Source organism: Folsomia candida, unplaced genomic scaffold (assembly GCF_002217175.1).
Source record: "Folsomia candida strain VU population unplaced genomic scaffold, ASM221717v1 Fcan01_Sc016, whole genome shotgun sequence".
NCBI classification, from domain to species: domain Eukaryota; kingdom Metazoa; phylum Arthropoda; class Collembola; order Entomobryomorpha; family Isotomidae; genus Folsomia; species Folsomia candida.
Genome location: NW_019091208.1, coordinates 2,441,147 through 2,466,666, shown reverse-complemented (window position 1 = coordinate 2,466,666; position 25,520 = coordinate 2,441,147). Strand labels below are relative to the sequence as shown.

At 36.5% G+C, this 25,520-nt stretch overlaps 1 protein-coding gene across 3 annotated transcripts; it reads right to left on the bottom strand.

Moving 5' to 3' along the window:
* Window positions 1-2,387: 2,387 nt before the first annotated feature.
* LOC110856581 (zinc finger protein 200) lies at window positions 2,388-6,504 on the bottom strand. Of its 3 annotated transcripts, none has more exons than XM_035857219.1 (8): window positions 6,322-6,504; window positions 6,170-6,204; window positions 5,698-6,056; window positions 5,549-5,608; window positions 4,779-5,071; window positions 3,943-4,014; window positions 3,587-3,752; window positions 2,388-3,000 (listed from the first exon to the last, which is right to left on the bottom strand). In XM_035857219.1, exons 3-8 carry the CDS (start codon window positions 6,026-6,028, stop codon window positions 2,852-2,854), a joined length of 1,071 nt encoding a protein of 356 aa, XP_035713112.1. In that variant the 5' UTR covers window positions 6,029-6,056; window positions 6,170-6,204; window positions 6,322-6,504; the 3' UTR covers window positions 2,388-2,851. The 3 variants fall into 3 exon arrangements, with proteins under 3 accessions (XP_035713112.1, XP_021960757.1, XP_021960758.1); XM_022105065.2 differs by having other exon boundaries at window positions 3,943-4,017; window positions 6,322-6,503; XM_022105066.2 differs by lacking the exon at window positions 3,943-4,014 and having other exon boundaries at window positions 6,322-6,503.
* Window positions 6,505-25,520: the final 19,016 nt, after the last annotated feature.

The window sequence follows — 25,520 nt, the reverse complement described above, 5'->3', positions numbered from 1 at the left end:
CTATCCCCCTGCTTCCGCCGCCACTGCAACTATCATAGTTGCAATGCAGTAATAATATTCTGCAGTAGCCAAATTGCATCTAAATTCTGACGTTACAAGTTACTCCTCGTAATTGTATTCCACTTTCTGCTCGGGGTCTAAGGTTGTACATTTAATTGTGTTTGTACCTTTGTGTAGATGACGAACGAGAGTTTGACGAAATAGCCAAAGAACTGGGGGTCGAAGTTGATGTGGTGGAACCACAAGAGTTTATCGAACGCGTATCAAAATTAGAGGATAACTCTCAAATTAAACTGTGAGCCAAATAATAGAATATGAAAGTGACCATGGCGCTATTGCCGAAGATCTGCCTGCCTCCTTCGTGGCTTTCCTTCAGGGAAAGAAAAATATTGCATGGAGCAAGAAATTGGCCCGATTTATTCCTGATATTTACCCGTCAAAGATAATTCCCTCGCGGGAAATACTTTGTAGGGACTTGGATATGGCAAAGAAAACAGGAATTTTTGCAAAATATGGGATTAATTATGCGAAATAATTTTTTTTCATGATACTTACTTCATTGAACTTGATAGTTTAACCTGCAATAGAAAGTAGATGGTATCGGTGGCACCTTCATTACTAACATTTTAGTTACAAGGATTACCTATTAATTACATCTGATATATTGAGTTGGTGGAGGGAAAATATTTCTTGTACAATGGTATGCCAAGACGAAAAAGGGAATAAATCGTGCACACTAAAATGTTCAGTGAAGTTTTATTAAACATAGTACTTTGGGTGTCTCCACTAACACTTGAGGTCTCCCAAAGTATGCTCACAGATTTTGACCAAGCAACACAAGCCCAATCGGTCACAAATTAAATTAATAGGAAATTAAGAAATGACAATGCGCCAGGTTGGTGTAAATATTTGCATCCAATGGGTGTAAAGCACGCCTGAATGGTGAGAAAGCATGAACTGTCGAGATATATTGTACGTTTTATTGACTTCGAATTTGGCAAATATCTTCGCCAAACCTGCGCATTGGGGGATAGTTCATATTGCAAATTTCATCTTTCACTGGTTAAGCCTTGGATCAAGTATTGACACTGCTTTCAACAAAATCGGGATTGCATACGTCTGGAAACCGGTAGTATTTCGTTACTTGCGCGTTTTTCTCATTTTGTGCACTGCAAAGCAAGAAATACAAGGAAGTGCAAAAAACACAGCGCCATCTAGCGACGGTCCTTCAGAACTATGGCGGCGGGATGGAGTTTCTTGCACTCTGCATTTCTTGCGGGTAGAAATAGCTGCAAGAAACCAATTTCTTGCAGGTGGTCACTTGCACCCGAAACACTGAAAACGTTATGAATACATACATAAATATCCGGCCTGTACTAATAAACTGCTTAATTAGATATTCATATCTAAATAAATGTTCCATTACTTTTCCCGTCTGTAGTCATATTTATGTCTGTTAGGTGCTACTGTTCAGCCGATATTAATAGTCTGAAAAAAATCTGAGAGGTTTCCTGGCAGATTATTTCATAATATTTTCAAAAAACCAAATAACCTCTCAGAAAAATTTCCAAGGAATTGAGACTATTAATATCGGCTGAACAGTAGGTATCCCTTGAAATGACGGTTTCCGAAACCGTCATTTCAAAATATTTACTTAAAACCATGTTCTCTCCGTTATCTAAGCACATCTCCATCGGGGTTGAAACCGGTTACAAAGATGCACATGTACGTTGATTTTTTTAAAACTGAAAACGGGCCCGTAGATTATTCACGCAAAAATCCATTCGACAAAATTTGAAATCTGAGAAGGGAACAAATCCAACGGATGCAAAAAATTTAGTGAAATTACGAAATTGTCCTGAATTATTGGATTTTTTGTAAAATGGTGGAAATTTTCTGAAATTATGCAGGCTCCATAGCATCATAAACAATGTGTGGATTGTGAAGTTTTTCTTAATTTGCAGAAAAGTCATCATAAGTATGGAACCTTTTTTCAAGCTACACCCGTATCGACTATGTAGCGAGTTAAATATGTCAAAAAATCAAGCCAAAAATTATGAGTCACGTGCCACTTCTATTTCCGTTTGGCGATTAAGTTCAATTTTTGAGCAAATTTTTTCTTTCGTTTTCCTCCACGGGGCGAAAACCAGGGCAGAGTGCGAACTTTAACCGCCAATATTCTTCTTCAAAAGGGCCATTCAACGAAAAGAGAAGTGTCACGTGATTCCTAATTTTTGGCTTGATTTTCTGACAGAACTCGCTAGTCGATCCCGGTGTAGATTGAAAAAAGGTTCCATTGTTGGCCAAATTTGTTAATTAATATGTACATTTCAAATTCTGCACCTGTTATGAACATTATTAATATCATGATTGAAAGCATTGATTTCCGTGTTTCGAAAATGTTATCATCGGAATTTATTATTCTCTTCCTGCAGAAGTAATGACATATTACTTGACAGGAACCAAAGTTATTAAATATTATGTAGGAATACTTTAATTTCAAATTTATAGATTTGAATAGTTTAGTAAATAAATTAAATTTAGAGTTCCAAGTGAGTTTACTTTTCAAAAGGGAAATATTATACAAAAGAGTGTACTAAAGCGTGCTTTGTCCCGATTTCTCGAGTAAATATTTGAAAACTGGTACCTCAAAAATGGTGAAAACATCGAGATTTTTTTTATCAGAGTATGTAAACTAGCCTTTCGCCAGTTTATACTTAACTCGTTTCTTTTGACTTGGTACACATATCTTAAATCTGTGTCGGGTTCCCCCCCAAAAAAAACATCGCGACGACTTAAATCGACACCTTGACATAAGTGGCCAAATTTAAGTACAAATAGCGTCACGCTGTCAGGAATGATTGAACTCTTGATGTATGGCTAACATCTCCTTCCGTGCAAACGCTTGGGAGCAGGTCGGGCAGGAAAATGGTTTCCGTGAGTGAACGATTTCCACGTGTCTGTCTCGTTTCGCAACCGCGTAGAAGATCGACCGGCATCCTGTCACAAGGGAAAGGCTTTTTTAGTTAAGAAGTTTAAAAATATCGAAATGCTTAAATCAGTAAAGGGTGTTAATTTAGGTTGTCCCGATTTTTCATGTCAAAATTTGAAACCTTGTAGATCAAAAAGGGTGCAAACTATGTAAGGTGATATCAATTCGTCCCTCAGGGAAAAATTCGCAAATCTCCATTAGTTACCGAAATTTTGCCTCTGAAATTCAATATTTCAAGAATTTGGTCATAAGTTGTGTCGCAAATTGACTTTGACTTTTGCTGCAAGTTGAGAACTTATGGAAAAAAAACAAGTTTTTTTTTGTTTTTCCATAAGTTTTGATAAAAATTAATAAAAATCTCGACCCCAAATCCGTAACTGATGGAAGTTTACGAATTTTTCTCATTAAAAAATTTTCCATTGTAACCTAATTAGTCTTTTGGAAATTCATAATTCTCTTTTAACTTTGTATATACTAATTTTTCATGAATTTGTGTCCTCTTCAGAATTTTATTGGTGGAAAATGAGTCAGCTAATGTTTCCAGACGCCACTTTTTTCGAAAAACTATGAATGAATCGATAAAAAATTCCTCACCTTTCACCGGACAGGGCAATTTGGCGTCAAGACACTCTGCGTTCCTCGTGTGGGTCTCCATGTGCGTGTTGTAGCCGCCCAAGCTGGAAAAACGTTTGTTGCACAAGGCGCAAATATACTTGCGCCTATCCCTCTTCCTCACCCCCCAATAGGAGGGCATCTTAATCTGAAAAAGGGAAAAAATTATTAACATCTTATACATAACGTAATTATTTATTTACACCAATGGGTATGTTTCCCTGCTGAATTGAGTATACAAAGTTGTGTGTCAACTGGAGCGACGGTGGCGCACATACCCATCTGTGTATTATTTAGTTGCTAGGTGAGAAGTGGTGGCGCTCGGGTGCAACACCTACCAGTGTATTATTAGTTGGTGAATGTGCATAGACGGCGCTCATAGTGTGGCTACTATCGCTCGTCCAGTACTCCTTCTAGATAGAATAGTATAGTTCTGTGATTTACACCATTTGTTAAAAAATTTCCCTAGTAAAAATTTGAACAGATTTCCTGCAGAAAATTGGCCCAATATTCTGCAGAAAATTGGCCCAATTTTCTGCAGAAAAGCTTTATGCATAGAGCTTTCTGAAGAAACCTATTCAGAATTATGCATAATTATGCACATATGGTCCTGCAGCATAATAGCGACACAAATTTTCTGCAGGATTATGTAAAACAAATTATGCATAATACAATATGCATAGGGGTTTTGTCGATTTCTGCAGAATTCGGCAAAGAGACTTCAACCAGGGTTAGTTTTCATTCATAAGTCATTCATGCCGATTGCTGACTGATGCGTATTGTCATTTTTTACATTCATTAATTTTCTAAATCATTACATTTCACATTATTCCTTGGACTTCATTTCTATTTCTTAATGTTTTAGGCTTAGGGTGAAAAATGAAATGAGTGATAAATTCTTTCATTCACAGTCATTCATGTGACATGACTGTGATCATTTTCATTAAAATGACAAGAAATTCATTTTCATTCACTATCATTCCCCATCATAATTAGTCAAATGAATGAAAGTGAACAGGTATATGTCACAGCTTGGCCGCAGGGGTAAAAATTCTGTGAAAATAAATCACAAGATTTATGTAAGGCCCCCGAACTCATTTCATTTCATAACAAATTCATTCATTTCATTCGAATTCATGTACTAATGATTTGGTAATTTGCATGAATCTCTTACCAAGCTCCAGATTGGGACTCTTCCCCGTCCTTTGCGCGGTAAGGGCAGAGGTCCCGTGGACGACGAGGGGGTCATTTCTGGTGGTTTATCGTCCTCCTGGCGGTATCCGTCGGATGGCGGCAGCAGCTCCAGCGGGTCGGGACCCATCTCTGGGGCGAAATCGGGGAGAATAAATTCGCCGATTTGGTCGTCTTCTTCAATTTCCACTTTGACGCCGATTTCGGTATCGAGATCGACATCTTCCCGTTCAATTTTGATTGGAAGTTGCTCCTCCTCCATGCGGGTTTCGTGATCTAGTAAAATCGGTTGAAAGTCATTGATCATAATTTATGATTTATGAATTGGAATGAAATTTTGAAATTTTGTAGTAGAATTTTGTAAACGAGTGGTTCCCTTTTACATTAAAAAAAATATTTTACGCGTGAGCTAAATAGTATTTAAGGGTCGTCCATAAATTACATGACGCAAGAGAGGGGGTCTAGAAAAGCACGATTTTTGCGTTACGTAATTTACAAGCGACCCCACTCAAAGTTACAAAACTCTGAGACTTTTGTTTAACCAAAAAAAACACCCATCCATTAAAGAAATTGAGGTTACTTGGTAATTGTGTTTAAATATAAGCAGGAGCCACGAAGTTACTACAAATTTTCACATTAATTGACAAGTCATATTAATGATAAATAAGTATTTCTAGTGAATAATGTAAGATTTAAAAGATCAGATTACGAATTTAGGAGACAGATTTTCAAACAAGAATTGTCTCCACTCACCTGGGCTGCTCTGTTCTCGCGATACAATTACCAAATCTCTTGCCAAACCGGAAACAGGATCTGAAAACATTTAAATATAAATTTGGAACAATGAAAAAAACATAAGTAATAATTTAATTGTTCTTTAATTGTAATTTAATTGTACATACGAGCGACACTCTTCCGCCTCCAGTTTTCCAGAACGTTGTCCTCCTGAAGGGGCTCGTTTTCCTCCAGATTTTCGAACGTGACGGTGTAAATTTTGAGTAAATCGGCCCTCAGTTTTCGCACATCGGCAAAAATCGTCCCCAGCAGAGCGCCACATTTTCGACAACAATGGAAATCTTCGTGGGGAAAGTCGTTTTCGTAATTGGACTCGAAGTTAATGACGTTAATTGTCTTGAGATAAGTTAGAAATGATGGAACGTAATGGTCCGAGCTGTTTTCACGATAACTGGTAAATTTCCGACAAAACAGACAAACTGGTGGAGGAGTTGACATGGTGAAGATAAGGCGTTATCAACTAGTTCTGGAAGGGTTCAAAAAAATTAATTTCACAAAGTTTAGGTACTTAATTTGTAATTAGGCGAAATTTTAAAAAAGTTTACAAATAATTATGAAAAATCTGATTCGTCACATCACCTGCTTTCAAACCTGACCGATAACACGTAAATTTCCTAAAAAAACAAGCAAATTTGTTAAGTTGACTTGGTTCGGAAACTATGGTTTAATTTTATTTTACAATTTTAAAACTATATATTTAAATAAATATTTGCTAATAAATAAATACTAACCGTCAAGTCCAGGGATAAATGGAGAAAATACTTTTTTTTTAAATATGTAAGTGTCTGAAGTGTAAACTTTTTGTTCAAAATATTTTCATTGTAAAATTTAATTGTTCTTAAATCAGTGAATTAACGGGAAAATGAATACAAATGTGTGTCTGCACATGTGATAAATTTATTTATGAGAGATTCAACTCTTCGTCTCCCGGTTTCTGGACGACGAACAAACACAAATTTTGTGCTGGCTACTTTGTTCATGAAATGCTTGCAGTATGGAATATGTAAATGAGGTGTTTTCATGGGAAATATGTCAACCAAGATGGAAAAATACAGATGAATACGTGAAGTAAAAATCAATAATGTTACTCAAAATTGGTAAAATGTGTATGTACTGAAATTTAATAATCTTAATATATGTACGTAAACAACAAAAAAATGACGGGATTTGCCTAGATTTATTTTTTTGATAAAGTTTTATTCTTTTAATTTAAAAACTAGTTCGAGTAGTTTGAAAGTGACGGCTTTCAGATACAAGTTTCAAATAAGATTTTCAGAATACGCGTGACTAAATTCGTACTACGATTCGAGTGAATTTGACATAAATGAATGTCTACATCAGAGGTCGACGCCGCCGATCTCACGCCGCCGCGCCGCCATACGCCGATGATTTTTCCGCGCCGCCGCCGCCGAAAAATGTGATTTCCTATTCCTTTAACATTGCGACGCCGCCGAAAAATCACCAAAAACTGGCGCCGCCGCCGCCGAAAATTTGTCGGCGTCGACCTCTGGTCTACATGTATGCATGCATATCTTAACTAACTCGACATGTTCGCCTTAATATGTGGTGATAAATTTCTTTCCGGATGTATGTATCAGTGCCCGTACGACCCCAAAAATTTACCCAAACATATTTGAGCGCCCCAAATTTTTCCCTTCTTATATTTATGTATATCTACATAAATGATTTTTTCAAGGGGTAAAAAAAGGCCATAGTAATATTTTCAATTTGTCTCAAACTTAGTTATTCGATATTTTAATGAGAAAACCTAGAAAGAAATCAATTAGCTCAAAATGAAGGTCTTTCGCATTTAAAATTCTGATGCACTTGGGACCAATTTTATTTTTTTTCGCCAACAAAATAAGGACACCCATAATTTTTTTCAGAATTCTCTAATTCGAGCCCGATACTTGCATTTTAATTTTTTTATAGCCAACACTTCTAATTTTTTAAATTCTGGAACTTTTAAAATTCGAAAAATTCGAAAACATACTGATTCGCCAGACTTACTTGGCTTATAAAAATTCATAGGCAATATTAAATGAAATTTAAACTTGGCCAGAATCTTCTTTCAGGAATTTCTGAAAATAACAAAAAATCTTACACTTAAAATGACGCGAAAATTGATTTTAATAAATGAGATATTTCTTCTGAACAAACATGTTTTTGAATTTTTGAAGTCGCCGTCAACTTCGAAAAGTTCAACATTTTTGAAAACCAGAGGTTTTGACTGGAAAAAAGATTAAAATTCGCGCCTCGACAAAATACAATTAGCCTCTAATTGTATAGTGTAAACTGAATTTTACATGTTAAATTATTTAACATGTAAAATTCAGCTTAAATACTGAATATTTTTCCCATTGTGAATGGGAAAAATAATTTGAATTTTGGTAGTGATATTAAAAATTCAATTCACTTGTGAAAATCCTCAAATTTCCATGCTGAATCCGATAACTTAATAAGCATTGGTTAATAGTGAAGTTCTGTATGGTTTAGAGATGATTATTTAAACTTGCTTCAAAGTCTTACAAAAATCACACGAAAACAATGCTAGCATTGGAGTTTTCAGGGATTCGATTACAACAGCAACTACAAAAACTTAAGCCCATAAAACCAGAAGTGGCAGACCCTACTCAAGGGCAACTGAAAAATACTACTCATTGCAGTTGAATATTCAAAAGATAAACTTTACTTTAATCAGTTTCATTTTAATTTATTTACTACGAGTATGCCAATAAATTACTTAATATATCATATAATCGTTGGCGCCCTCCGGCGCCCCTCGGCGCCTCAGCACCCCGGGCAACTGCCCGGCTTGCCTGCCCCTCTCACGGGCCCTGCTATATATGTATGAAAGGTTATTTTAGCCTATTTAAGCACATATTTACATGTGTAGTCCCGGTACGCATTTATGTTCACAAGTTTATTGGTGAGGGGGAGATGCAAACGTAAAAATATGTACAAAATATATAAAAAATATGTATGTATGTGGCAAAATATGTATGCAAATGTATGTATGTATGTACATATTACAGGTCATTTATTCATTTTCCTCGGTCAACCTATGTCAAGAAATTGAGAAATTTATTGACATACCTATTTATGTTGCTGGTAAATGTTTCGCTAAGATGATTATTAACTCTTTGCTAAATGACTGAGATAAAATCTTACCTACTGACAGAAATGCTGGACATTTCCAGCTAATGGGAAATTAATCTCTTGGTTTTAAATGCAGTGGGTATCTAGAAAGCTATTTTAGTCACTAAAAAAGACCTTGCATCAATTCGAACACTGCAAATATGCAACGATTTTCGTGCAAAGCCATGGTTTCCAGGAAAACGTAAATTAATTTACAACAATCAAACCATTTAAGCTGATGAAGTCAAAAGATTTATTCGTTACTGCGAAGTAATAATGTCAAAGTGGTATTTACATAAGCATGCAAACTTTCCATTTACTCCGAAGTCAGTATAGGAAAGCTAGAAAGATCCCGTTTTTTCTGTAGTCCATGCATATTCGCGACAATTTTGCGAATTTTTACTTGGTCATAATAAGTCCTAAATGTGTCTTCTTCTTTACACTCCTCCTCATCGGGGTGCACATTGGAACGGGGTAATTTGATTTACTATTTACATACTGTTACCCAAATGGTCTGTGAAAACTAGAAATATTTCAAGACGGAACAACGAAAAAGGGTTTGTACGATATCACCCAAAAATTGCAACGTTGTTACATAAAAATTGAAATAAAGATAGGTAGAATTTTTGTGACTATCAAATTTGTCGATATTTAACGTCTCTGGGATGTCCATGTGACGGAGAGGTGAGGAATAGAAAAATTATCGGCTAATATTTTCCAAATTATTGCAAATTTGCGTAGTACATAGTCCGACCATAAGTTCCCGTGAATGCATTTCCGGTGATAAAGCCCAAAGTATTAGAGCTATCTGATAGAAATTTTTGTGGGTGAACAAGGTATTAATCTTGTTTAGAAATCATAACTTCGTTTTCACAATTTCCTCCACGGGCTTGTACACAAGACATAAGTCGTGGCGAAAACTGCTCGATCGCGGCACGCACGGATTTCCAGGGAAAAGCGCCAGATCTTCAGTAAGTGCGACCTCAGCCCTTCCACACTTGGGTGAAATTTAGAGCATACTTGTACCTATAATTTTCACCACCAGTCATAATTTAGGGGATTAAGGTCTGCAGATACTGAGCACCGTTCTACGGATGAAAAAAAGTCATGAAAATTCGTCTGAAGCCAGTTTTGGACAATTTTGCACCTTGCGCAGGAACAGGGTCTTGTTGAAAGGTCCAATGTCGATTTTCGGAGGGTCCAGGGTTCAGGTTATTAACGTTTGGCTTTAGGACACTCTGAAAATAATTCTTGGCTTCAACTTGTACCCTTTGCGGTAAAAAACAGATTTCATTTCTCCAGCCAACTTGCTCCCATGCACACCACGGTGATGACTTCGTATTGACTTCCGCATACTTAAACGGATGTCAGACTTCTGTACAACAAATATCTCGCCTTTTTTTCTATTAAATTTTTTGCCAACGGTGAAAAGTCTGAAATACTTTTTGCACGAAAATTGGCGCGTACCACGATCACCCTGTGGCCGTCACGAGTTATGTCTTGTCTAATTGCCCGTGGACGAAATCTTGACAAAGAAGTTATGATTTCTAAACAATATTAATACCTTGTTAATCCATAAAAATTTCGAACAGATAGCTCTAATACTTTGGGATTTATTACCGGAAATGCATTCACGAGAACTTATGACCCCACTATGTACATACCCAGCAGATCTATTTTTGCTATGTCAAATCTCTGTTTCTAGTTGCCACATAGGTTGTTGGTCACATGAAGAAAATATTCGTGAACCAACAATTTTGTAATATTCAGTTCTTATTTTTCCATGGAAAAATAAGAACCAGAAGCATGCATGCTTCTGGTTCATGTTACATAATATGTAACATGTGCGACACATTAGTGCGACGATATATTTGTGTTCTGTGGGAAATATGTATCATGGATTAATAAGAAAGTGTCAAAGTGCTAATAAGAATTTGCTTCTACATATGAAAATAAGCACTCGATTAAATTATTGGGCAGATTAAATGCGATTTTTTTTATTCATGAACATATTTACATATATAATGGGAAAAGCATTTTCGATATCCATTAATTTGGAACAATTACAACTTTAAAGTATGTAGTAAACAATCTAAAAATTTGAAAATATTTATATTTGGTTCTGAACATAAAACTTGATCATAAGACTTCGAAAAGCACGACAAAAATTAGCTTGCATCTAATCGCTGATTAAATATAAATAATATCGGTTTCGTTATCGTCAAATTGAGGTTGTGCAACGGTTTTGTAACGGTCTTGTAACATAGGTTTTATACCACGTTTCCGACGACGTGTTACAGACGCTAGTTTAGGAAATCTTCTTAAAAATGCATCAGTTACGATAATAATCCCACAGACAAATCGACCTACGCGCCTAACCACACCAACAAGTTTCACCTTGTGCTCCACCAAAAACATCAACCCTGCATAACAACGTCCCACAAATGGCAAACGTATTCTGTACAGCTGCCACCGAGACGGGTGCCCATTTTTGATACTCTTGCTTGAACGGGACCCCACTATACACTTGGGCTGAGTACTTATCATACAAGTGCTTCCAATACCACTTTAAACTAGTAGTCCGAACTGATTGCATGTCCGCGCGGGACCATATCTCTATAAACCCAGCTTCTTGGAGTCTCCTAAACCCCGAGTTGAATAACGGAACTATGCAATTCCCAGATCCAAACGTTACCGCGAAAGACTGAAACCCAGTATCGCCTCGACCATGTATGACCAACCGCTTACCCAGAAACATTATTGGTTCGATCAATGCCGTTAAAAATTCGTTTTCGTCCATCACTGCAAAGGTTTCCCCTGTTTCGAATTTATTGACTTGTTCAGAATTGGAAATATTCCTAATAATTTCGGCCTTATTACCTGGGGTTACGAAAGTTAGTCTCTGATCGAAAGGATCAATCGACTGTAGGTACCTCAAGTTTCCTGCCATGGCCACTTTCAAAGGTTTAATTACGCAGTCTTTAAGGGTCGAATCGTACATTATCTCACGATTGGAACTGTCATACCATTCATAGAACGATCTCGTCAATACTGGTAGTTGCGAAGATAACAGCTCGGCCATCGCGACTGGTACTTTGGGCAGCTCGGAAACCGTCAATAAATCAAAGATCGATCCTTGGTACAAATTTGTCATGAGGATGTAACACCCAAAAAAAACCAAACGGTCGAAACAAGCACGGCGACATGCTTGTCTGCAAATATTTTTTTTTAAGTCGCCATTCCCACTTTGCCCCAAAAGCAGTACCCCAACATGGAACACTTTGTCGGAAATGAGTTCTCTCCAGGCAACACGGTAAATCCAGAATCCCGTAGAAGAAATCGAACTTGGAAGTAATGTTGAAACCATGACAGTGGAAATTGCAAGAAGAATCCACGTCGTGGGATCGAACGGTAGGAGAAAAGTGGCAAAATTATTTCCCACCGAGGGAAACACGGGCACGACGCAAAATTTGTAAGGGTTATACTGAATGGTGTAAACGGAGAAGACATTTTCTTGCATTTTGGTGAAAGACTTATTGGATAAGATCTGAATTGGCGTAAATGCACCGTTGATATTTTTCGCGTCCGACTTTTTGATCCTTTGCCAGAATAAATAAGTGAAATTGAACTTTGTTCGAAGAGTTGATAATGAGCAAAATAAGTAAGGAAATGGAGGTCGCAGTCGTGAAAAGGAATGTGACGGTACCACCTACAGTTTACTGGTTGGTAAAAGAACACTAGGAGAACGAGAGTTAAGCGATTCATTGTACGGTTTTAAATTTCTGGAAAAAACGAAAAAAAATTTTCAGCAGCTTTGTGCATAAAGTTTTTTGAGGTATTATGTAATTAGGGTTGCAAGTGGTATATATCACCTAGTGAGACTCAATGATTTATATCAATTATCTCAGTTGGGGCTATTATCTCAGTTGAGTGAGAAATATGAGAAATAAAGAGCTTAACTTGTAGTTCATTACCCCGTCCGGTAGGTGGCGCTAGTGTATGACAAATCTCACTATATCTCATGATTCTCATGTCTCACTATTTCTCATTATATCTCAGTGAGATTAGATTTATGAAGGTATTTGTAGGTAAGATAAGATTTCTGCAACCCTCGTACTAATTAGTAGATAATGATAATTTGACTACCCTTTTTCAGAAAATTGCAAGAACTTAGACTCATACGTATTAGTTTTACTGATGTAATGGAACTGTTGAAGTGTTAGGTATAAGATTCCATGTATGTGCTGTTGAAATAATGTGTGTTGCCTTAAAAATGGTTAGCGGCGTTCGATTTTAGTGAATATTTAGTTAGTGAAAGGTTCTTATCCCATAAATCATATGAATATATACGCTCACTTCTGACAAAGCGTGACATTTCGGTTGTTTTTAAGCTCGACAAAATATCATAAAAGTCAGTGGCCGCGGAAGGAGGTTGGGTTATCGGGGGATACCTTACTCCGTGTTTTCTTCTAATTGATTATCTATATTATAATTTCGAAAAGTCCGTCCCGTGAAATTTTCCGTGACATTCCTGCATTCTGATTGGCTGTTTGTTTTCTTGCTCCACCAATCAGGGAACAGATACGAATCATGATTATGATTATGATTATGATTATTATTATGATCATGATTATGATTACCATTATAATTATAATTATGATTATGATTATGATTATAATTATGATTATGATTATGATTATGATTATGATTACCATTATGATTATGATTAAGATTATAATTATGATTATGATTATGATTATGATTATAATTATAATTATAATTATGATTATGATTATAATTATGATAATGATTATGATTATGATTAACATTATGATTATGATTATATTATGATTACCATTATGATTATGATTATGATTAGAACTTAAAAAAAATTCCTTAGCAACACAAGAAAATTTCCGTAGCAACATAAAAAAATTTTCATAGCAACATAAAAAAAAATCCTTGGCAACATAAAAAAATTACCTTAGCAACGATAAAAAAATTTTTTTAGCAACATAAAAAATTGTCCTAGCAACATAAAAAAATTCCTTATCAACACAGAAAATGTCCTTACCAACATAAAAAAATTCCTTAGCAACATAAAAAAATTTTCTTGGCGACATAAAAAATTCCTTAGCAACGTTAAAAAAATTTCCTTAGCAACACAAAAAAATTACCTTAGCAACATAAAAAAATTTCCTTGGCAACATAAAAAAATTACCTTACCAGCAGAAAAAAATTTCCTTAGCAACATAAAAAAATTTCCCTAGCAACGTTAAAGAAATTCCCTAGCAACATAAAACTTCCTTAGCAACTTCAAGAAAATTCCTTAGCGAGTCGACAAAATTCCTTTGCAAGACGAAAAAATTCCTTAGCAGCGTTAAAAAGTTTCATGTGGCCCGTCTTTAGGACGGGCTTATAGGCTAGTTATTTATATTTCGACAAATCTTAAATTAATCTCAAATTACTTTCAGAAGTTTTTGTAACACAATTTGAATTGTGTATAAGACTGAGATTGTGTGTAAGCTCAAAACCATTTCAATATTCTGGTTACCACTGAAATTTTGACTAGTTTCGTCTGTAAGTGAACATTTGAGAGTTAAATTGATGATATTGCCCAAGACTTGAATTGAATCATAATATTTCATAGGTTTTGAACTTATTTAGTTTGAAGCTTATCTCAATCCGCACCATGAAAAAGAGAAACCTATAAATCCCCTCAAAAACCACAAAAAATTTTATATAAATTCCTCGGGGCGTTCTGAACCCTTGGCAGATTCCCACGTTATCCCCGCGGCTTTCCAATGTCCCTGATATCTGGCTTTGCTACGTATGATAACGTCCCCGGACGCCCCTCACTTCTGGGGCCAATGATGCATTCCCTTGATACATAATGGCGTGTTTCGTTTTATATATTTCAAGGTGTTTTTGAACATGGGCGAGCACCACATTTTGCAATGACCTTTTATCCTGTTCAAAACAAGTCACGCAATGATTGCTGAAGGAAGACGGAGGTTATCTCAAGGTGACTTTGTTGTGTCCTTGTAGATAAATAATATTCTATGAATATTTAATTTAGTCGATTTCTTCTACTGCTTCTCCTTCGTATTTTTAACTGAATCTGAACTTTAAATGTCGGAAAAGAAGTTTCGGAAAATTACAAGTTCAGATGCATTTTAAAATATGAAGAAGACTGGTTTCTTTTCCACGAGCTTAAAGCAAGAGAGAATTTAGCATATGTATAAGTAATGACTTTCTTGAGCATTATTTTCAAAATGGATAGTGATTTTAATGTACCCACTGTTCCATAGCCGCCCCCTGTGTACATTGATGTTTCCACGGAGCACGAAATTCGTATGAATTTAATAATCGAACCCGTGTGACGTAAATAAGTGCATGGATGTATACTTACCACGTATGTAATTCAATGTCTTCACCTTCGTGGATTACCTTATGAATTACTTTACAGACGTATTTACAGTGGGTTGCCAAAAGTATTGGTGGTCAATTTTGTGCTCGGTACCGTGTACGATATTTTTGCCAAGGGATAACTACGGACTAATTCTAGAGGCATTTTCTACAGCCAAACAAATGGTCAAGAAAGTACTTCAAACAGAATTTGAAAATGTTACTCCGTTCGGGGGAAATTGAGAAAAAACTTCAAAAACGGCATAAAAAATTATGACAAAAGTATTGGTGGTGGTATATTTTTTATATCTGCAGACCTAACACATCTGAATTACTAGTCGTACCGTTAGGATAATACTGTTGTATGTTTATTACACTGAATATTTATTAAATATGTAAATATGCTTAAAATAGGCGAGTTGTGTATCGCTGGAAAAAATTTATCCACATAACGCACGACATAAGGGTTTGATCTCAAAATCTTTTTCTTTTGACCTTATTTAAGCTCCGAATAATTCCGAATATCATCACAAGGTTGAAGTCAACTTGTTTCATGATGAGCAACACAAGATAAGACTGAACAAAGGCCACGACACAACACTAAGGCAGAAAAATTGTCACTTACCGTTATAACAGGCGTTTTACATAGGTCACAGGCGTTGCAAAAAACTCAATGCGATACACACTGTACAGATTCATTTTGCTAGTAAGCAAACTAAGGTTCTCAACTTTATTTTAGGACACGCACCCCACCCCATCTTTGAATCTGGTCGAGACAAACATGATATTAAATCTCTCACCCACGAATAGATAAATTCATTAATAAAAATAACACTAACTGTATCTAACGGTTTTTTGTAATCAATTCTCAGTTGCTAAACTGATGCTAAAGTCCACTGATTCTAAAACAACATAATTTGTCCTCGTCGGATCACAGATTCTGGCCCCGTTCCTTTTTCCTCAGATGGCACGTTCTTTTGTTCATTGATACATTGTTGACACGTTATTCTTGCTGTGCGTATGTCTATAAATCGGTTTCGTTCAATGATAATTTGTTTCGTGTAGCCAAGCACACATAGTCGCCTTAAAAATTTCACGATCCAGTGTTAGCAGGATTTTTTTTGTGACGCCTGAGACATTTGTAATACGGCTGTCACCGTAAGGGACCGCAAGGGATAATTTTTTGTCCTTAGTGTTGTGTGGTGGTCTTCGTTCAGTCTTACCTTGTCTTCATCATTACCCAACAAGTTTACGTGAACTTCTTGATGATATTCTGAATTATACAGAGCTTCAATGAGGTTAAAAGAAAAAGATTTTGAGATCCAACCCTTATGTCGTGCATTATGTGGATAAATTTTTTCCAGCGATGCACAACTCGCCTATTTTAAGCATATTTAATAAATATTCAGTGTAATAAACATAAAACAATATTATCCTAAAGTTACGACTAGTAATTCAGATGTGTTAGGCCTGTAGATATAAAAAATATACCACCACCAATACTTTTGTCACAATTTTTTATGCCGTTTTTGAAGTTTTTTCTCAATTTCCCCCGAACGGAGTAACATTTTCAAATTCTGTTTGAAGTATTTTCTTGACCATTTGTTTGGCTGTAAAAAATGCCTCTAGAATTAGTCCGTAGTTGTCCCTAGGCAAAAATATCGTACACAGTACCGAGTACAAAATTGACCACCAATACTTTTGGCAACCCACTGTATGTAAGTACACATTTATGCATCTTAATAGCGATGGCACGTGGATACACACGTTTGATAGGGAGGGACAGATGCTAACGTGGAAATATGTATGTGGTTGAATATACATGTATTGAATATATTTACATGTTGAATCTACATTTATTTATCATCTGCATATGTACTTGTGTATAATGCATGTATGTATATGTAAGTGTATTTCGAGCCATATGTTCATTTCAACCAGAGGTCGACGCCGCCGATCTCACGCCGCCGCGCCGCCATAGGCCGATGATTTTTCTGCGCCGCTGCCGCCGAAAAATTTGATTTCTTATTCCTTTAACATTGCGACACCGCGCCGCGCCGCCGACGCCGCCGAAACATCACTAAGAACTGGCGCCCCCGCCGCCGAAAATTTGTCGGCGTCGACCTCTGATTTTAACCCAGTTTTTATGTACATCAGAAAAAGTTCAACCCAGAAATTCAGCAATGTAAATACTTACAGAAGTAAATGTGTTGCTAGTAAATATTTTTCTGACATAAAATCCTTCTTTCGAACACAATTCCTGCACATTTCCAAGTAATTGCAACTTGATGTTAAGTGTTTAGAGTGGGTATTAATAGCAAGGTATTTGAATCGCTACAAAAATATTGCATCAATTTGAGTACTGTGTTTCAATATTTAAATGTAAGGCCATGGTTCCGAGGAAAAACAAAGTGGCAGCAATCAAACCATTTAAGCTCCTTAGGTGAAAGATTTACTCGTCAATGTGAAGCAATACGGCTAAACTGGTATATAAGCATGTAAAGTTTGGAGTCAGAAGTCATTGTTTTGCGATGATTGCATAGATTTAAAGATGCTAATTTTGTCTGTCGTTCATATTTTCTAAATATACATATATATTTTTTCAAAATCAACAACAATTTTTGCAACAATTGTGGGAATTACTGCTTGGTCGTAGTGAGTCGTAAATGGGTCTTTTTTATCTTCCTCCCTATCGAAGCTTACATTGGAATGGAGTCCGGGACGGACTTTTCGAAATTATAATATAGATGCAAAATATTAAGTGCAAATTTACACCCACTCCGGAGTACCAGGGGGATAAACTTTACCAAACACATTGCGGAGATAGGGAAAAACGCCCTTTAGCATTTCCGTCCATTTCCGTGCTTTACAAACTTGCTTTCTATACCATTCGAGACCTTCTGGTGTGGAGAATAAATGCTGGTGCCGGAAACTGCCACTTTCGAATGCAGGTCTAACCACACCCCTTCCAAGTCACATACATAGCGAAATAAGTAACAACTTAAATTGATGTCATTTAATTGCATTCGCAGTAAATATCATCATGCGACATATCGATTTGGTGGGGACGATAAGATGGTCCATCGACAGCCCATCCAGATCCAAAAACCACCCCTTCAGGGGGTGGGGCCATAAGTGCCCCCCATTATAGGTAAACCTTGGCATGCGACATATCATTTTGCTCGGTAGACCAAGACGATCACAATAAAAGTATCATTTATAAACGAGAAAGCCACACCCCACGAGGGTGTGGTCAATTGGACAAAAATGAAGTTAGTAAATCCTAGCATGCGGCATATATGACTCGGTAAGTAGAGGTCAACAAAAAATAAAGAAAATTCGAAATTTCGAAAGCACGCACGCAGGGGGTATGGTAACAAGGATCTTTAAAACTTTTAATATGCGAAATACCTAAAATTGGGAAACCGCACCCCCAGTGGGCGTGATTCTAAGAAAACTTTCGGTTTTAATAAAACCATCCCTTGTGTTATATCACGTTTCTCAGCTCGACGAGGCGATCTCGACAGAATAATTAAAATTTATGAACCACACCCCTAGTTGGTGTGTCTCTAAGAAAATTATCGATGTTAACGAAACCATGTAATGTGATACATAATTTTTCTCAACTCGACGAGGGGATCTCGACAGAATAATTAGAATTTTGAAACCACGCCCCCAGTTGGTGTGGTGTTCAGCGACTAAAAGTTGTGTTCTACGATTTTAAATTTCCCCAACACCGAAATAATACCACCTGTATTTTTTTTTTCCATGAGCGCTAGTGTTTTCGGTTGTGGCGATTTTGAGTGCATTTTCTTCGCAAATCTAAATTTGTCAAAAAGCTTATTGTTTTATAATTTTAACTCTACATCAAAAAGGAAAGAACAAGAACATTTTTTCTCAAAAATTACTAAAAATATAATTATAAAAATACGTTTCTAAAAATTTAAAACTGTGCCTGCTATTTCGTAATTTTAAAAATGCAGCGAGAAATGTGAGATCTGTGAAAAATTAAAATTTTCAATTTTTCAAAGTGGGATTTTCTTAATTTATGCAATGCAATTGATATATATTGTCGAAATCCCTTCGTTTAGTTAAGAGAAATGATGTATTACATGTGGAGGATGATTTTAGGCATTCCGTGGAAATCCGATTGTTGAGCTGCGAAAAATGATGTAAAACATGGCATGATTTAATTAAAATCGAAAAAACATTTTCTGGGAACCACACCCACTGGGGGTGTGGTTTCCCGATTTTAGGTATTCCGTCAAGTCCCCCTTGTCGAGCTGAGAAAAATGATATATCACTTGATATGGGTTCGTTAAGATCGATAATTAGCTTAGAACCACGCCCACTGGGGGTGCGGTTTCCAAAGTTTATGTATTCTGTCGAAACCACCTTGTCCAGCTGAGAAAAATGGTATATCATATGATATGGGTTCGTTAAAACCGAAAAATCGCCGAGGGCCACACCCACTGGGGGTGTAGCATGTGACTATTAAAAATTTACTCACATAATATATGCCTTAGTTTATTGTTGCACACCAAAATCTAAGTCTTGTTTCTTCAAATTCGGCTTCTATATATTTGCGGCCAAAATTTATCAAATCTGGCCCACTGTGGAGCCCATTGATTCCTTTATGGAAAAGAGAGCGTCGTTTTCTAGTTTAAATTTCCAAAAATTTGTGGATTTGAGTCCTAGCTCGGGTGTTGCAGTAAAAGTTATTCTGATTTAGTTTGATTTAATGGAATTATATATATTTAAAAAAAATGGGGAGAACAAATCTGACACACCGACTTTTATTATAACTCTTACAGAATCTAAGTGCGATTATTTTATTGAGAGATGCCGCCTTGGACAGATATTTTGCCTGTCCTTAATAATTTTTTGCCCACTAGCGCGATTCACTGATCAAAATGAGGGACATTGCTCAAGACAAAAATTTTGAATTACTAACGGTGTTCCGCTCTCGATGAAGTTGGAGCCGAATTTAATTTTTAGGAGTGTGCAAGCCTTCGCCGCTTTAATCAGGGATGACTTCCTCCCACCTGACCCACAGCGTACAATTGCATTCATCTGTTCTCGTAATATCTTTGTCGAAATATTATTGACCCAGGAGGCGAGAGTGAAGACGAAAATATTATTAACGAAGGTATTCTCCCCAACAAGGGGGAAAATAAGAAAGGCTGGCATTGGTATTTCGTCATGCATCATGACGGTCACGTACTGGGTAAGAATTTGTAACGTCGGCATCAGCAGAATGTAGACAGGAATTAGTCGAACCATGAGAAATCCGTTGAACATTTTTTCCAGAATTTGAATACTTCGATAATGTTTGGTACATATTTCGAACTCGTTTGTCCTTTGGGCAACACGAATATGTCTGACGAGCCAAAAATCATTACAGTTCTGTTCTTATTAGCTCACCCTGCGTAGCACGAGAGTTATTGAATTCCTCCTGTCCGTCCGTCCGTCTGTATGATAACGACCTTTTTGCATCAATTGATGCTAATTAATGTGTCCCTGGTCCATTTTTTCATAAATTAATAGCATCGTTGGTATCTGACAATCGGAAACACCAATTGATGCGAAAGAATTGGGAGATTTGATGCATAGCGCACCAATAATGCATAATAGTCAGCGGATGTTTATAGACAATTTTGACAAATTTTTCAAAATTATCGTTGGTAGGTAATTCTGCACCAGTGATGCACAATCTTTGGACAGTCCTCGATGCATAATAATTATTGATCTATTTTGTTTAATTTATCTGCACCATTGGTGCAATATTGCATAAAAATTATTGATCTACATTGTTGGATTTTTTTGCACCATTGGTGCATAGTTGCATAAAAGTTATTTATCTATTTTGTTGCATTTTTCTGCAAATTTGGGGCAAGTTAAAACCAAATCATTATTATTTACAGGGTGAGCTACTTCTAACGTTACTACGGTTTATTTCTTAATAGGGTTTTGCAATTGAGTTTGGATTTACCGTTTCAGGACGACAAAATAGTTCAACATGCTCATAATTCCGGCTAGCAGGATGTACATGATTTCAATCACTCCGCCCATTAGGATCTGAATAAGCATCCACACGTCCAAGAGGAGAGCAAGATGTTGAGCTCCGAGTGAACCCGACCAGGTGATGGATGCGCAGTCCTGCCTCATTGAGAGGAGAAAAGGGGGCGAGCAAGGTTCCAAAAATATTAGCGCAGGAATGGTTACAATCACTGCAACGATTGTATAGAAAGTTGCGAGGATGAAGAGTTTCATCAGCTTCGTCTCGGTATTTGTTTCCAGAGCAGGCGTCCCTGTGTAATAAGACAAGATGTAATTGGTTACTCGATGCCAGGCAGGAAGTTCGAAATTCTAATTCAACGATCGCAATTTTTATTTCTCGTTTCTACATACCCTTAAGCAATTTTCTCTCTAATATTTCTCTAATATCTCTTTTTCTCTTTAATATTTTACCGCTGAATTTATTATCTGCACTGCGGCAGGGTCTAAAGAGTAGTTCCAACGGCCAGACAAAGTTATAATGAATATAACTAGGAAAACAAATCCTTGGAACTGCCTCGCTTTCGATAAAGGGCTGAAACATAGGTGGCCCACGATGAGAATACAGTACGCCAGGTGGGAAACGATTTGTAGACGAAATATCCGATCCTTAGACGGTTTCTGGGTCATGACAAATTTGCCAGATTTGCAGTCGAAGCCAAAAGGAATGGAGTGTAGTGCTTTACATATTTTTAAATGCCGGATAAGAAAAGGGAGAAAGTCAGTTATATACATTTTCCGGTAAATTCAGATTTCTGGAAGGGGTTTCATCGGGAATAGATAAGATTCAAAAGTGTATCCCAGCAGTATATGGAACACGAGCCTAATAAGAAATATGGTAGTTTGATCTGTTCATATATACAAAATGGAGAGATTAAACAAACGGGGCGTAAACTGAAAGTCTTAGTTGGCACATTAGATAAATGAATGTACAGTCAATGGAAAAAGTATTGGCAACCCCCACGCTAGCGCAATAAAATTGGCTATAACCATGGAATGCATTATACAATTGGCATGAAAATTTGTACGCATTTAGCAAATATAATGTAGTTTTCGATTATAATCATGATTTATTAATTAAAATTAGGTCAACACAGTTTTTAAATAAGTTATTGCAAAATTTGCAAAATTCACCCGCAAAAAGTATTGGCAACATGTGGCCAAATTAATTACGCGAAACAATTTTCTTAATCACCTGCCACATTTCATTACGGTAAATTAATTAGGTGACAAAATATGACGATAGCAACATTTTAAGTCCGCAGTTGTGTTGTCTGGAACCAAAATGGCGACACCAAACGAGCTCTATTGGGCGCGGCGAGAAATATTCATTTCTTTTTCGCAAAAAAAACTTGGATATCGAAAAATCAATGGAAAACATACTTTTCCATATTTACTATTGGAAAAGTAGCCAAGGAATATAAAATAACAATTTTAGTTTCTGCTTTTCCATGATGCGGAAGAAAAAAGTCACCTACGCCCAAATGCAAATGATGAATCAAGCAACAAATTACTTGAAATCGGAAGATTTTAATACCCAAAAGCATTTAGAATTTGAGAACCGACTGTGGAGTCAATATTTCATACAATTTGGTGATCAATAAAAAATCATGCCATGGGGTTTCAGGGTCCAGTAGCCCCATACAAGAGAAGGCTCCCGAAACGAATTAACTCAAGATATTTAAGTCAGCTAAATACCACCCTAAATAGACTTCCAATGGATGAAGAAGACTTTGTTGGTCTCGCAGAAGCATACTTAACTTATTCGGTGCACGTTGGATGGTTAGAGTTTGGAGGAAGCAAAATGAGGCTTTGAAAATGAATGCATTCTTCTGGCAGTCAAACACGGAGGAGGATGGATTATGGTTTGGGGTTAAATGACTTACCCGTGGCGTATTTACCTGATCATAATCGGTGAAATCATGACCAATGCGGTCTAAATAATTATTCCAAACGATAATTTGAAATTATTTGGCGAAAACCTGACCTGGGGAGGAATTTAATATTCCAAAAATGCAGTGACCAAAACAGTTACCGCAATTAACGATGCAACTTTTTGGAGACCTAAGAGGTTAAGCTTCTTTCGTTGGTTGCACAGTAAACCGATGTGAATCTGATTGTCCGGGTTGAGATAGGAGAGACTGGTGGAAAACCACTCGTCCAAAAAAGAGCTGGCCGAAATTTCGAAAAAAAATTAGGCAGCCATGTCAAAAAGTGTTATAAAAAGATTTTTCGAATCAATTCCAATGCGTATTTCTGCTCTTATTGCGTCGAGGGGAGGTGATATGTATTGCTAGAAGCAGTTTGTCGCAATACAATTGGCGTTTCTTTGATTTATAATTTTTAAAGTTAAGGGTTGCCAATACTTTTTGCGGGTTAATTTTGCAAATTTTCCAACAAATTATTTAAAAACTGTGTTTATCTAATTTGAATCAATAAAACATGTATATAATCGAAAACTACATTATATTTGCTAAATGCGTACAAATTTTCATGTCAATTGTATAATGCATTCCAAGGATATAGCCAATTTTATTTAGCTGGCGTTGGGGTTGCCAATACTTTTTCCATTGACTGTATGCAATAAACTCGCAAGTATTTACTAAGCTCTATGGTCGTATTTTATCGTTCTGGTTTTGTTCTGAACACTGTAAATTAGTTTGCAGTCATATACGTTACGAATTTTGGTAAAGATTTTACAACAGTTGGTAGCTTTTTACTACAAATTGGTAACAAATTATTTCCACCATGGTTAAGATTTATTACCAAATCTTTACCAAATGTAACGCGCGTTATTACCGTATCTGCAGAGTCATATACCTTAAGAATTCGGTAATAAATCACAATAATTATTACCAAATTATTTACAGTGAAGTTATTACAGGCTTTCGTACTTATGTACAAAATCATGCAAAGCTTAAGCGGCTGTTTAATCAGAAATTTGTATAATTGTGTTTCTACCTATGATTTGCATCGTTTCGTAGTAAATTTTGAAAGGACGAATTACTATTTCTTTAAATAAATATTTGAGCAAAACCACAAAACACCTGTAAGAAGGCGTACCCAGGGGTGAGTGAAAAGCTGGTGATACCCAGTTTTCCTCACCCTGCTCATTGATTCGCACAATTTATATATTTCAATTTTCTCCAATTGTGGAAAATATGATGGACTCGTGGAGTTTACAAACTCATTTTGTTTAATTACACACTTTTAGAAATCTGGTATAAATAATCAATCAGGTATTAGTTTCTCGGTAGTAAAGTTGCTACCGGGTAGTATTGAAATTATTATGGATATGGGTCCTTAAAAATTTGTTATTGGTAACACTTTAGTACCGAGGTAAAAGTCTTATGCAAATTGAGTCGACCCAATACCGGCGTGTACACTGTTTTATACTGAATTTTTAAGAGTGCGCACACATGAACTATTGTTTCTTCTCTAAGGTTAATTACTTACTCTAATTACATTAGGTTGATGTTTCAGCGAGTAAATACTTAATTCTTTATCCAATCACTGTTGTCATGAATGATTGTAAATTCGTACGCGTGGCTTAATTATTCGGGCAGAGAAGCGACTATGGGTTTTTGCATACGATAAATGTTAAAATTTATCGACTTGATTAGTAATCATGGATTTATTAACTTGTTAACCTTTAAATCCCTCTACATGCTTATGATTAATTTCTGGATTATCAGCTCACCTTGCGTAGCACGAGAGCTATTGACTTCCTCTTGTCCACTCGTCCGTCTGTTCACAAGTTTATTGAATCAATTCATTTTTTACGAACTTGGCGCATATAACGTATGACTTACATATAGATACCAGCTGCGCAGGTCACCAGTTGGACCTGCAATAGGTCCAACTGGTGACCTGCGCAGCTGGATGTCTACCCCTATGGGTAGGAATCCTCCTCACATAATACATACATATAGATACACTATCTACAATAATAGAGTATACGTTTGCGTAGTTTTAATTGCGATATCATTTGCACTAACAGATTTGAAACTTTGCAGGCACTTGTATAGGTATAAACTCATTGGCTGATAATTCCTCTTGGCTGCCTCGACCGCCTTCTTTACAATGTATATCGACTGGACCACAATTTGTTCGGCACGAATTGCAGCAGCCAAAAGCTCTTCAGCCGGTAGCTGAGATCCTTCCCCTGGGCATCATAAACAGAATTATGTATTTTGCAAATTCAGAAACCACAGTATCAAAGGGCATCCAAAACCGGTTTTTCCGATTTTGTAAAACCGATTAAAAAGCGGTTTTTGATTTACCCGAAAACCGGTTTTACAATTTTCTAAAGAAACGGTTTTGTCAA

Coding starts and splice junctions, on each gene's coding strand:
- LOC110856581 (XM_022105065.2), bottom strand. CDS start 6,028: ATGTCAACTCCTCCACCAGTTTGTCTGTTTTGTCGGAAATTTACCAGT. Junction 4,018..4,778: donor GAGTCCCAATCTGGAGCTTG/GTAAGAGATTCA, acceptor TATTCTATCTAG/AAGGAGTACTGGACGAGCGA. Junction 3,753..3,942: donor CACCAACTAATAATACACTG/GTAGGTGTTGCA, acceptor TCCCTTTTTCAG/ATTAAGATGCCCTCCTATTG.